We start from the raw sequence: 15288 nt of genomic DNA, 5'->3' as shown, positions 1-15288 counted from the left end.
CCAAGAGAGCAGTGGTCAAAGCTGTCAAACCCATCAAAATGACAGAGGCTACGTTCAGACTGCAGGGCTTAATGCTCAATTCAGATTTTTTTGTGAAATCCGATGTTTTTGCGAGGTCGTTCACATTTCCAATTAAATGCGACTTGTCTGTGACTTCAGTGTGAACGGTAAACGGCCCGAAAGTGTCCCGCATGCGCACTGGAGGACACGATGACGTCAACCCCATGCGTCAATCGCAGCGAGCGTGCTCTTTGTTTACGGAAGTTGTCCAAATATGGTCGCGAGCATTGAGCACCTGGCGATTTTACAGTTCCGGTTTCCGCCTGCTTCAGCGCAGAATAGTGACGTTTGTCGCTTGTTAATGACGTGTAGGTCGGATGGATGCGCTTTGGCCGTTCAGACTGAAGTCGCATGTCAAAAGATCAGATATGTATCGGATTCAGGACCACATATCCAAATGGCCTGGGTCGCATTTGAAAAATTCGGATCTGTGCCATTCAGACTGTCATTAAAAGATTGGATACAGGTCACATAGAAGCCAAAAAATCGGATTTGGGTCACTTCAGGCTGCAGTCTGAACGCAGCCAGACTGACTTCAAAATTTTCTTGTAACCTCTGTTGTGTAGTGAGTAGTAATATGATGTTAAGGTCCAGCTTGTTTTTAGACTGCAGACAAAACACAAAATGTAAGTAAGCAGCAAGAGTTTTTGAATATTAAGTTAGTTCTCAAATGTTATTTTTAATCAACATTCCTTTATTAGCCAGAGACGGTGATATTTCATAATAAATAAATAATTAAAATAGAAAATAATATCTAAATGCACACCTCATATAACCGTGTATCCATATTGGTATTGATGGATCACTTCAATTATAATTCCCTGAGTTAGAGAATAGTTCTACTGGTCATCTTAAAACTGCTCTTGTGCTCCAGGATCGTATTGGCCGTCCCTCAGAGACAGGCATCATTGGGATAGTGGACCCAGAGTGTAGGATGATTGGTCTGCGTCTGTACGACGGCCTGTTTAAAGTCATCCCTCTGGACCGCGACAACAGAGAACTCAAAGCCTTCAACATCAGACTGGAGGAGCTCCAGGTGATCGATGTGCAGTTCCTGTACGGATGCCCCGCCCCCACCGTCTGCTTCATCTACCAGGTATCCGACACACTCTTCTCTGTGTTAGTATTCAATTTTAGGCCATTAGATGGAGTCTGTTTCAGTTTCTAAAATCAAAGATACCAGTGCCTTAATGTGCACAAACTCAAACTAACTAACTAACTAACTAAATAAATAAATGATAATTGTGAACTATAACAATAATTTTAAAGCTATTTATTACACATTTCAGTTTTTCATTTTGTTTTGTAAAGTGTACATAAATAAGCAGTTAATCAGTCAAATTAGTATGCATTAAAACACACTGGGGGGGAAAAAAGTGCGATGAAGCTCAAATTGCACTGTCAAATTTGAGTAATCTATTACGAACTGGATTTTAACACTTTATATTTGTTTTGCATGATTCAATGAACGTATTTCCCCTCTATGTTGTGCTATTAATAAATGCATTCTGAATCAAAACTCCACTCTGCCATGTGGCTAGGTCATACACTGCGTGGGCTGTATTTTCCTCGTAGAACTTGCATCAGTAAAATGGAAGTGAACATTGAGGCTAATGCTGTGTGCAGGATCCACAGGGACGTCACGTCAAAACCTATGAGGTCTCACTGAGGGAGAAGGAGTTCAACAAAGGACCCTGGAAACAGGAGAATGTGGAGGCCGAGGCTTCTATGGTCATCCCAGGTGAGCGCAGCACTGTATGATACATTTACTGTACATATAGAAAGTACAGTAGGTATTCTAATCTTATCACTCTATAATTTAGATCGGACAAATGCTATATGACTCATGGGGATAACATCATTTCTAATTAAACACTACTTGAATACAAAAATGCCTTTATTTATTTTCCCAGTGATTATAGAATATTAAAGTGTATTTGACAGATTCATGTATTTTTAGATTTGGTTGGTTTGGACTTGGTTTGGTGGGATAGTACCGTGTGTTGGGAATTTTATCGTAGTTTTACATCAGTTAAGTGGCAGTTTGTGGTTTTATGAATCAGCCTCGAAAAAGATGGCTGTGTCATTGGCATGCCTTTCTTCAAAACAATGACACGAAGTAACAGTATAGTTTAGTTTTGGATATTTCATGGCAAAGTACAATGTAATTGATAGGGAAATCTGCCTATTAAACCTGTGCTTTAAGCCTTAGCTTCATGTTGTATTTCAGTGCCAGAGCCATTTGGAGGCGCTATAATCATAGGACAAGAGTCTATCACATACCACAATGGAGACAAGTACTTGGCCATCGCTCCACCCACCATCAAGGTAAGAATTACACTTAGTTGTATTTGTTTTTGTGAGTAGTCTGAATTCATTATTCATTATTATTACTGGCACTGTGATTGGAAAAATATAGTGTAATAATAAATCTTTTCTTTTTGGATATTTCCTATGACGTTAATGCTTAATCCAGGGATTCTATGTTTCGCTTTTGAGTAAGGACTGTGTGTCATATTTACAGTATTTTAAAGTACTATCAGATACAAAATCTGCATAAATGAATCTCTTTGTATATTAACTCTACCCTCACCGTGACCATGCATTAAGTTCAATCCGATGCACATTTTTAGAACATCTTTTTTTAAGATGCTGAAGTGAAACAAGTGTAGATAGTTCAAGCACAGCCAATCAAAGCTCTGCCTATGTCATAATCTAATCATTAATTTAACACACGTTATGTCAGTGTGTTAAATTTAAATTTGTTGTAAAACCTGAGCTTTAAACTGTGCTAATCAGTGAGTTTCTCTGTTAAATTAATATTTAACAGCCCAGTCCCAGAGCCGCTCATTTCCACTGTCCCACTTCTATAATTAACCTAACCACTGTGTCTCTGCTTCTCTGTCACCTCCAAATACATTTTACACAAAGCTGCCAGTGATAAAACAGGATTATCCTCCAAAAAGGATTCTAAATGTTCAAAACTTTGAAAAAAAAAAAAAAAAAAAAGGACTGCAATAAATAAAGAAATAACAGAATGCAGCCCTTAACAAATTACATTGTATGGTGTTAGTTTATAATTCAAGCATATACAGCTAAAATCTTTTTATATTGCAGAAAAATAACCAAAACTTCCCTATGTAGTATGAACAAAAAAAGTACTCAAAATAAGTATTAATCCCCCAAACTAAAATACCCTGTTTTGTCTAGTGGATTGTGCTCACCAGATCAGTCACAAGTTGCTGCAGGGCCTATTGGGGATGAAAAAATATTTTGGACCGTCACAAAATATCAAATTAGTACTTTCTTTGCATAAATGAGTAGTTACGGTTAGGGATGGGCATGATTAGTCGATTAATCGATAATTGATCATTAAGAATTTCATCGATTACGTTCATTTTTATCGACAAACCGAATGTAGGTTGCTGTGCTGTGTGACCAAACGGGTCCGTACATGTAGCTCTCTGCACTCAGAAGGACACAGTCGGTCAGCCTGCAACATGTCGACGCACAAATACGTATTTAACGATGACTTCTACAAGAAATTCCATGCTTTCCGTTGTGGTCGTGACAAGTGTGAGGCCATGTGCACAGTGTACAAAGCAGCACATATGTTTCGGTGTCCAGTGGGAAAAAGTTTTGCCAGGTGAGAGTAGCACAATGTTGATGGCGAGTCCCCACCTCCCTCCCCCCGTACGGTGTCCTGGTTTTGACAAATGCAAATATGGTCACACTAACCTGTATTGCACTGAGTCGTGTCGCATCAGTGCACAAGAGCTGTTTTCTTTCCTTCGCTTAGTTTATGCAAATTAGCCATGCGGTTTTAAGTTTTGTTTCTGTGAGAGTTGCGCAAAACTGCATTAATGATGATAATTTTAATATAAAAACGTTAATGATTAATCGATAATCTATCGTTAATTCTTCCGACGATCGATTAAGAAAATTTCATCGAATGCCCATCCCTAGTTATGGTGCAGCAATAGATAAAAATAAATAAATAAAAAATACTGAGAGAACCATGATCCCTTGCTTTGTTTCAGTGAAGAAATAACTTTAAGCACTTTTAAATCTTAGGGCTTTGGATTGGATTATTTTTATTATTATATATGACAGAACCAAAGGCTTGTCGAGGCATTTTAAAAAGAAAAGTAGCATATACACATTTGTTATAAATATTGTACCGTGAGATGCGTATTGCGAAAGTATTGTACTGAGAGATTTGGATACATCCCTAGGCCCTATTCAAGTGACGGTGCCACCTGTAGCACTTTCAACCATTAAAAAGATGGAATAATTAGTTTTGAATGGTCCTCATTTTTCATCATTCTTAAACCCCTTGATTGTGGCTAATGATCTTTTGAGTGGTTAAATGGGCTAAGGGTAGATAAAGAGTTGAAGTTAAGAAAATCTATTCTGATGAAATCACTATGTGGAGTAGGGATGCCACAATATCACATTTTAGTGTTACAATTAAGGAAATCCTTGATAGATCACCATTCCTCTTTATGGGACCATCTTTCTGATACAAAGTTGTACAAATGTTACAGCAGCCAGATAAAAAAAAAAGTCAATCAAAAAGGTCCATATGCTATTTCAATTAACATAATCTAAAGAGGGGGTATTGTGCAAAATCGAGTTTTTTGGAGCTTTCTATCTTGTTGTACCATGTATGGTCCCTCTTCAAAACATGCCTGAAGAGGTTTTAGATGTTATCCACACATGTTTGAGTAGTTTTCCTGGGCCCTATTCGAAGCCTTTAACTTTTCATTGCCGTTTATCTAAAAAAAAAAAAAAAAAAAAAACTAATTTCCCTCGATTCAGATTTGAGTTTTGTCTAGTTGGTTGTGCTCACCAGATGTGACAAGTTTCTTCAGGGCCTATTAAAATGAAATGGAGGACAGCCAGAGTGTTGGTTAAAGCCTTTATTAATCCAACTGCAGATGCTTTGAGCTGGTTTTGTGGGTAAAGGCAGGGTCTATCACCAGAAGTGTCACTTTTGACCATTGAAAAGATGGAATAACAAATTTTGAATGGTCCTGATTTTTTCTTAATATTTTTTTCCATTCTTAAACCAGTTGGTTGCTGTTAATGCTCCTTGAGTGGTTAATGGGCAGTTGGGAAAAAAAAAAAAGTTGAAGCTAAGAAAACAGAAATTACCATATTTTCCACACTATAGGGCGCTCTGGATTATAAGGCTCTCTGTCACTGAATGGTCTATTTTCGAACTTTTTTCACATATAAACCGCACCGGAATATAAGGCACATTAAACAAAACACAACAGTTAGATAAGTCAGTCAAACTTTAATTAACACCTTCACAATAATTGTAACACATAAAAAAAATACTGTCTGAGACTCTAAATTATTAGAGTATTCACAATAACTCATAACTGTTCAAACAGTTGGGTGATTACGGTGTCCAGCACGCTCGCATCCCTCTCAACATTATCCGAGTCATTGTGGTTACTGTTACCTGGCAGTTCAGTGATGATTCCGGTCTTGGTGAAAGCTCAGACCACAGTTAATACTGATCCTTAGTCCAGGCGTCCATGATCCATTGGCAGATCATGGCGCAAGTCGCTCGGCGCTGTCTCTCTGTCTTGTGAGTAGTCCTGACTACGGAGCCGTAACTCTGCAAGTGGTGCGGCTTTGTTGTTTACTAAAGTTGTACTAAGACACCCAAATAAATTCATATATAAGGTGCTCTGGATTATAAGGTGCACAGTCCTTTTTTGATTAAATTAAAGGCTTTTAAGTGCGCCCTATAGTGCGGAAAAAAATGTACTATGTGGTGTAGGTATGCCACAATATTAACTTTACAATTAAGCCAGATAAAAAAGCCTGACTCGTGTGATATTTCCTTCAGCATGGCTTAAAGAGGGAGCATTATGCAAAACCAACTTCAGAGCTTTCTACCATGCTATAACATTGTTCTTTCATCAAAAACATGAAGAGCTTTTATGTTCCCCATGCATGTTTGAGCCCTATTCTAACCCTTACATCTCTTCATTGCCATTTCGCATAAAACATTCTAATTCTTCTCGATTGAAAATTCCTTCTGTTTTGTCTAGTTTATTGTGCTCACCAGATGACGCTGGTTGCATCAGGGCCTATTAAAGTGAATGTGAAAGGACAGCTAGAGAGTTAGTTAATACCTTTATTAGTTCAAATGCAAATGTTTTAAAGTGGTTTTGTGTGGGGATGTAACAATAATGGAAATTTGGTGATATTGTATTGTCATAAGTCTCATTAATATTGTGGGCATTCACAATATATCAAATCTCAAGTCTCTTTGCTTAAATTCATTGTGATGGTGCAGTAATGGCAAAAAGAAACAGGGAACTACATATTCCATAATTCTTTGTTCTGTTTCAGTCCAATTTACACAAAATAAAATAACTTATTAAGCACTTTTAAATCTTAATTCTTTAGATTATGACTGAACCAAAGGCACATCAGGGTATTTTGAAAGGAAAACAAAGCATATTCACAATTGTCTTAGCCCCCACAAAATATCGCAATAAATATCGTACAGTGAGATGTGTATCGTGAAAATATTGTACAAAGACATTTAGATATTGTTACATCTGTAGTTTTGCAATTAAAGGCAAGATAAGTTTTACTAAAAATAATTGGGCATCTGTGTAGTGGAGTAAACATGTTCAATTCAAATACTGATTTGATTTACCGTTTCTGAGCAAAATTGGTTTTGCCTCAGTTCCAGAAAATCGGGGTGCGTCATTAGCATGTTAGTTTTTAGCTTGAACGTGGCAACAAAACTCCGCTATGGCTTCTGAAAGTTAGATAGATGGATACTTTATTGATCCTTAAGAAAATTCAAAGCAGTCAGTCAGCTAAAGGGATGCGTTGTACAGATAATTAGAATGCTCTTAATTCATAATTTTAGTCAACTTTGAACTACTGCAAACTGTTTAGTGAACTAGTTATGTTTTTTATTAGGGGTGGGTCGAGACACAGTTTTCACGAGATGAGACACACCACACGAGACAAGATGAGATTTTGACATCATTTGTAATAAATAGTCAGTGCAATCAATTTCACAATTTTGACTTCACTATTTTTATCTGTTTTATGTACTTTAGTTGTACCATTGCTTTTTGGAACTACAGCTTCTCAAATTGTATAACTCACCAGCGCTTAACTCATTTTTGTCCAAGGCAAAGGGCAGTTCATGGGGAAAAAAAAATCTCACAAGGTCGTGTTTCTCATGTGTGCACGATCTTTTTGTCTCATGAGACCTTGTCCCATCCCTATTTTTCACATATTTAAAAAAGTTGTGTTACGCAAATATAGACTTGTCAGAGCAAATGAAGAAAAATCTGCGGCTCACTAGAGTGATCTGCAGCTATCCATAGAACGTGGTGATAATTGCACGGCCCTTTGAGATTTACACTGACATCCATTGGGCACCATGGTTTTCTAACACTGATGTCAGTGTGCTTGTTTCTTTTCTCAGGTTGTTTTAGGTGAATATTGCAGTTTAAAACATGTGAATTCTAACATAATGATCCTCGGGTGTCATAGATTATAACTGTACAGTAGACACAAGCACAATATGTCTTCTTTAAAATAATGAGAATCAGGTACAGCATCTTGAAGTAATTATTCAGTCAGAAAGCAGGATGAACCTCACGCTTTAGGTCGCCAGATATTAGGGACATAAAGATATGCATCTCACGGTATCATATTTATTCCAATATTTTGTGGAGGCTAACAAAAGAGTGTATATGCTACTTTTCTGTCATAATATAAGATGTAAAAGTGTTTAATAAGTTATTTTATCATGTGTATTGGACTGAAACAGAGCAGAGCATCATGGTCTATGTAGTTTTTTTTAGCTGTTTCTATACCATAACATGAATTTAAGCAAAGAAACTTGATTGAAACTCAAAAGTCTCACTATCACAAACCTCCAACACATTCAAATAATGAATGAGTGCTGCCAGCTCAGTTACAATGAGGTTCTAAAATTTCACTTTAGTCATGGTCTTTCCATATACTGAGAATGAGCAGACCTGTCCTTAATTTACTTTTTTCACTACTAAACTCTGTATGCTGTACTAATTATTTTTAGCAAGTTTAGGTTAGGCCCAGACTAGTAATTGCACTGTTCCACATATTTTTCTGGCTGCACAGGTGTATGTACTAAGATGACTTTTTCCTGGTCTAGTCATTTCCCTCTAATGGATTCCACTTGTAGCTCTTTTGACCATTCAGAAGGTTTTAGAAATTAGTTTGAATGGTCCTAATTTTTCAACATTCTTAAACCCCTTGATTGCGTCTAATGATCTTTGAGTGGTGAAATGGACTCAGATCAGAAAAACAGTCAAGAAAATCTGTTCTGATGATATTGCTGTGTGGAGTAGTAATGTCACAATATCACAGTTTAGTGCTACAAGGATTAAGGAAATTCTTAATTCACTTTCATTCACAGCTATCTGAAATTAAACTTTGACATTACAACAGAAAGATAAAGAAATTCTGCTATTTCCTTAATATAAAGAGGGAGTATTATGCAAAATGAACTTTTTCAAGCTTTTTACCATTTTATACCATTGTTTTCTCACCAAAAACATGCCTGCAGAGGAATCCATGTGTCATTCGTTTTTCAAAATAAAACCAAATCTTAGAAAACTAAAAAACTGTTTTTTCTTTATTTGTCTCCAAAACCAAAATGAAAAAAACAAAACAATAATGATTTGTTTTTTGTGTTTAAATGAATAATGGAAAAAACGGATAATAGCCGTTTTCCATTTTCGTGACTTAAACTGCGATGCTGGACTTGCCGCATACGGACTGAACCAGGACTAAACCAGGACTAAACAAGGTCCGGGACCAGACTGTCACTTAGATCGGGACCAGACTGGGACCAGACTGTGAATGAGACTGGGACTGAAATTCGGACCAGGCCGGGACTGAGGCCGGGACTGAGGCCGGGACTGAGGCCGGGACTGAGGCCGGGACTGAGGCCGGGACTGAGGCCGGGACTGAGGCCGGGACTGAGGCCGGGACTGAGGCCGGGACTGAGGCCGGTCCAGTCCTGGTCCAGTCCTGGTCCAGTCCGGCATCTCAGTTTAAGTCACGGAAACGGGAAACAAACGTTTTTACCATTATTCATTTAAACACAAAATTGAAAACTAAAAAAAACGAATTGTTATACCTTTTTTCGTTTTGGTTTTGGAGACAAATAATAAAGAAAACTGTTGCTTTTTAAATTTTCTTATTTTTGGTTTTATATTGAAAAACAAAAGAACAAATGATACCCAGATTAAGAGGTTTTATGTCACCGGTGCAGGTTTGACTAATTTAGTATTATAACCAGAGGAACAACAATTCCACAGAAAGGAGCAGGAGGAGACCCTCTTCAAGGCCAGATAAGAGTCAGGTCTGTGGAGATGCAAGCCCCTCTACAGTGCAACAGTGCAAACATGAGAACAAAACAAAACTACACGTGCTTTATAGTCTATGTATATATTGTTGTCAAAGTTATATACCATGGCTTGTTTTTGATCTGGGGGTTGTTTTTGATCAGCTCTGTAACAAATGTGTTAAATTGGAAAAAAATAAAATAAAAAAATCGCACAGCATACATACATACTCCCTACATACAGCCCTTTTTACAGACTTAAATTTAATGTAATTGAATTTTAATGTAATTTAGTAATTTTATTCCCTAATACAGTTTTTTTTATTTTACTAGTAATTTTACTCCCTTATACAGTAGTCCTAATATACTCCCTTATACAGCCCTTCCTCATGTACACCATGTCATGTTTGTCGTTTTGGTATTCAGCCCATAGTTCAGTTCAGTGTGTAACTAATGCAAATGTCATTCACAAAAGTTCCAGTGATGTTTTAAAGCATTAGCATTCAGCAGCAACACGTCTTTTAAGCCCCGGCACAAAACCTACCACAGTGTTCGGGGCTTTATGCAGAAATTGTCACTTTGGAGTCGGGCGGAAAGATAAATGCCCAATGTGCGCCTCCGAAATGATTCATACATTTCTGAAAGCAGTCATTGGTGGCCACGATATAACAAGCTAATTACCTGCCATTCAAAAGAGGTGCTCGGGTTTTCTATTTTTCCACGCACAAATCCGCTTCAGCCAACAGATGTAAGCAATGCAGGCGTGAGAGGGATTGGGAGAATTAGTTTTGTGGAAGTTCGGCCAAGTGAGAAATTACAGTAGACACCGACAATAAACCAACGCGATTGAGGAGGGACGTGCTGGAGAGGGCTCAGTCAGGCTTCACGAGTTGAATGCCGTTTCCAATCAAGACTATTATTGCGGCGACTGTATCAAGCACAAGTGTGGGGGGAGATAAGAGGTGTCAAGGCTTTTCAGAGCATGGGGGAAAGCTCGGAAAGAAGTGTCGGAGCGATTGTGGAGACGGATCTAATTGAAATTCGTCCGATAAGTCGAGTTTGTATGGAAATGTTCAGACCCAAGAGTACTGAGGCTGCGGAGAAACTGAAAGAATACCTTCTTAACTAACACGAACTGCAGATGTCAAAACAAAAGAGTTAATGAACCGAACATTCATCAACAAATATTTGGCAGTTCATATCTAAAGGTAGAGAGGTCAGATCCAGTGGCCCACAGGTTGGCGATGCGATTCCAGCTCCCACAGATGAATCCGTGTATCATTTGTTTATTTGTTTTTCACTATAAAACCAAAAATTAAAAAAATTAAAAAACAACAGTTTTCTTCATTATTTGTCTTCAAAACCAAAATGGAAAAATGGATAACTGATAATGATTCTGGGACTATACCAGGACTGGTCCCGGTCTCAGTCCCGGTCTCAGTCCCGGTCTCAGTCCCGGTCTCAGTCCCGGTCTGGGCCTAGTCTCAGTCCTGGTCTCAGTCCTGGTCTGAGTCCTGGTCTGGTTCCGGTCTCAGTCCCAGCTTGGTCCCGGTCTGGTCCCAATCTCAGGCCCATTCTCAGTACTGGTCTGGTCCCGGTCTCAGTCTCAGTCTCAGTTCCGGTCCCAGTCTAGTCCCGGTCTGGTCCTGGTCTGGTCCTGGTCTCAGTCCTGATCACCCAACAGGCTACGCAGGTGCACCTCCGGGCCCATCCTGGTTCAGTCCTGGTTCAGTCCGGGTTCGCAGTTTTACGGAAACGGGAAACAGCCGTTATCCGTTTTTTCACAAAATCAAAAAACTGAAAAAAACAAATAGTTATCTGTTTTTTTCGTTTTGGTTTTAGAGACAGATAATGAAGAAAATTGTTGTTTTTTCATTTTCTTATTTTTGGATTTATATTGAAAAACGAATGAACGAATGATACACTGATTCAGATGAATACCGTCATTATGTCCTTGGACAAAATGCTTAACCCACATCACCTCCAGTGTCTGTGTACTCTAGTGTTTAAATGTGTGTGTGTGGCTCCTTGATGTAAAGCGCTTTGAGTGCCTTGAAGATAAAAAAAAAAGTGATATCCAAATCAAATTTACTCCCCACCCCCCCATCAGAAAAGTGACATAGTATCTTTATATGTCATGTGTGGATTCCGACATTATGGAAACCCTGCCTCCCTTGTCTAAACTTGGGCCCTAGATAACAAATAATCATCATTGAGACAGGATATATTGTTCTCTACAGAGGACGTTTTATCTCTTAATGAATTGCACAATATGAACATGATTATGATGAGATTTTGATTGGTTTTCTGTTCTGTCAAGTCTGCAAGTGCAATGGATTTGAGTATAAAAGAAAGGTTGCAGTTTCATTGTATGCCAGTAGGTGTCACTCTAGGCCTGTGAAGTAGACCTGGAGATCCTTTCTGCTTTTACTAGGTTCTATATAAGAAATGATTCACTGTTCTGCCAGGCTTTCACGGGAGGTTGTTTTTTCCACAATAACTTTTTTTGGTTGGAATATATTGGAATATTTGGGCAGAAGATTATAAGTTAGCATAAAACTCCAAATATCACTTAGGTTTACGTTTTTATTTTTAAATAAACGAAACCTGTGACCTGCTTTCTTGGTCTTAGTGAAGACAGCTACATGGGTAAAACTGTCAAGCTGCCAGTTGTTGTGCTATTATAGGCTTGTCCAGGTTGTTGAAAGTGGTGGCCATCTTGACTGACTGTTTTGGTAAGATATTTTGACTAAATGCCACTCCCTGTCTGTCAGAAGGAACAATACCACACAGATATTCTCAGAATAAAATATATTAAGAGACTTGTATGACTGTCCAGTTATTATGCACTTACTTGGTTGGGGAGATAAACAAAGTTTTTGATATATGCAGTATTAGAACGTCAATTTGGTGAATTCAGTAATGGGGGAAAAAGGCTACACCATGACCTGATTAAAAATGAGTTACAGGACTTATTACTCTGAGCACAGGTTTGCTCAGTTAAGGTACTTGCATTTCCCCTTGAAGACATAGCCTTTGGTAGGTCATATGTTAGCCCAAATAAAGGGCACTCCCATTCAGCATCTCTCAAAGAAACAACTATAACATGGTTCAAAGTAGATTTTGCAGAATAGGTCTGCTTTAAAGTCCTTGTGTGTTTGTGTGTTACCACAGCAAAGCACTATCGTGTGTCACAACCGTGTGGACCCCAACGGCTCACGCTACCTGCTGGGAGACATGGAGGGCCGTCTCTTCATGCTGCTGCTGGAGAAGGAGGAGCTGATGGATGGGACTGTGGCTCTTAAAGACCTGCACGTGGAGCTGCTCGGAGAGGTAACCCGCCTTCATGCATTTCTGTCCACTCAAACCTAGGACTGGGTACCGTTTGATTTTTGTTGATACAGTACTTTAACAATACCTGCTTTTCAGTACCAGTTCCTGAACAGTTCTTTTTTCAGTGCCTTTTTAAAAAAAAAATTAAATTAATGGCCAATATTATTAAGAAAATACTTTTCTTCCTTGAAACATAGTATAAGCAATACTATGTTCAGTTATTACTGAAATAAAATAAATGTGTATGCCAATGAACCATATTAAAGGCAGCGCTCAGAGCATGTGCTTTTTGTTTTGATAAATAACTACAATTTTACTATACGGTTACCTGGAAGAAGAATTTTAGAGAACTTTATCTGGTCTGGTTTGGATACATCTTTATGCACATGCGCTCTACAGTGGATACAAACACCACATTTGCAACAAACTTGCAATGTAAAGTTTTTCAAATACAGGTATGAAGCGATTTTATGAGAATGCATTGGATATGGAAACACTTTTTTTTTACTGTGCATTTAATTTCCGTGCATTTAGTTAGTGTTCCTCATTGAGTGTTCATTCACCGTTTTTAGCCTTGGCAGGTACAAATAAATAGCAGAAAGAGGTTTGTACGTATGAGTAAGCCGCCCTAATGGCACCTACGGCTATAAAAGGCATTTAGTGTTCAGGGTCAGACGCGATGTCTTGTTGTCTTGTCTCAAAATTTCTTAGCTTTGAAAATGCACAATGGAAAATAGTCTCAATCCATGACTTTACTAGGTTCACAAAAATATGAATTGAATGGTCTATTAAAAATCGTATTTATTTTCAACACCAATTTTAGCTCCTTTTATTAACAATTCTAAAATAACATTGGCAGACACTCAAGGACATGCGCTTACTTCTGTCTGTTTTCCTACAGAGCACAAAAGAGAAGACATTTCAAACTGCTCACGTAATTGCATCTTATTTAAACAGAGAATTCTCATTGTGTGATAGCGGCAATTAAAGTTCTGATGTGCCAGGTTGAGTCGCACCACTTCAAAATGTAGAATCCATTTGATCAGTATGATGTTGTAAATTATGGGGTAAGTTAGCCGGTGTCACCATGATCTGTTATTTCTTTTGTGAATTTTTTTTCTTTTGTGCTTAACACTTTAGATCTTTATTTGGAAATCAATCTATCTTTACAAAGTACATTTCAGTTCACAATGTACATTTAAATATGCCCACGTGCAGTAAAGGTCCTACATTATGCAAAAGACTCTACATGTCCAAAGTTCAAAACTTGTGATGTCAAGTGATCATTTTAAAATTCACAGCTATTTTTAAATTGATTTGCTTCGCTCTGCAATACACTAGAATAACTTTAATAACCACTGCTGCCATTTCAAAAAATGTTTTTTTCTAGTGAAGGTGTATGGAGCTTAAAAACACAGTGGAGTGCTTCCTCTATTGTAGTGTTTTCAGTTTGAGAAAAGAACACAGCCTAAATATGCAGGATCTGTGTGTTATACCTACAAAACAAAACTCCAGGTAGGTTTTTGATGAAGATGCAACAATAGAACAATATAATCCAGGCCCTGATAATAGATCTGCTTAACTATTGAAGGTTTTATCCTTTGTCATGAAGGGCATTAAGAAGATTTTAAATTACCTTCAAATAATTGTCTTTTGAAATTATAATTACAGTTGTGATTGCTGTTAGCCTTGCAACCTTATTCTGAATGTGAATGCTTAGTGAGTGTTTGGTTTGTGCAGACGTCCATCGCAGAGTGCCTGACGTACCTAGACAACGGGGTGGTGTTTGTCGGCTCTAGACTGGGCGACTCTCAGCTAGTCAAGGTAAGAACCTCTATGTTTACATTGTACTGCCAAAACAAATGCCACCCACTCACATTGTTATCATAGTTCTAGAAATAATTTAGCTCATTATTTCTTACATGTCAGATCGCAGTCAGTGTATCATCAGGGGTCTGTTTTTAGACCCCAATTGGAGGGGGGAGTGAGGGGAGGGGTGTTTTGAGTGACAGGCATGCCTGAAAAAGACCTGGGGAGAGGAGAATGGGACAGGTTTCATGTCTGCCATCTACTGATTAAAAAAAAAATCTAAAATCTAATTAACTTTATTTTATAAATGCAAAAGTAATGTGACATAATTATTCTCTTAAAAATCTCTTATTGACGGATGTGTCCAATTAGCAGTAAAATTTGATGTTAGTTTTTAATATAAATTATTTACCTTGCAATTAGAACATTTCAGCACTGCATTTAATTAAATGCTGTAGACTACTGAAGGACGACATTCTACAACAACTTTGAACAGCTACAGTTTTGTGGGCTTACCTCCTTCTGGATGAACTCGATAGCAATATTTGGGGTGGGTTACTTTGTTAGTAATTTCAGACACATGGTCGATTTACTATGTCTGTCATCAACTTAAGAAATTCTTTCAACTAAAAATGAGGCATGGGAAAAGCTGTCAAAACCATTACTCCATCTCTATGTATCTGACCCAAAACTGCTCT

General features: G+C 38.0%; 1 protein-coding gene across 1 annotated transcript in view; it reads left to right on the top strand.

Annotated features, from left to right (window-relative positions):
• The window catches only part of ddb1 (damage-specific DNA binding protein 1), a 131263-nt gene that overhangs the window by 2946 nt on the left and 113029 nt on the right, over positions 1-15288 (top strand). The window contains 5 exon segments of the mRNA XM_055154472.1: positions 935-1156; positions 1687-1801; positions 2291-2388; positions 12623-12781; positions 14522-14605. Of these exon segments, the coding sequence (XP_055010447.1) occupies positions 935-1156; positions 1687-1801; positions 2291-2388; positions 12623-12781; positions 14522-14605 (678 nt within the window).

The sequence above is a fragment of the Boleophthalmus pectinirostris genome, unplaced genomic scaffold (genome assembly GCF_026225935.1).
Source record: "Boleophthalmus pectinirostris isolate CB_2022bp ecotype Guang Dong unplaced genomic scaffold, ASM2622593v1 HiC_scaffold_19, whole genome shotgun sequence".
NCBI classification, from domain to species: domain Eukaryota; kingdom Metazoa; phylum Chordata; class Actinopteri; order Gobiiformes; family Gobiidae; genus Boleophthalmus; species Boleophthalmus pectinirostris.
This window is presented reverse-complemented; position numbering and strand designations above follow the sequence as displayed.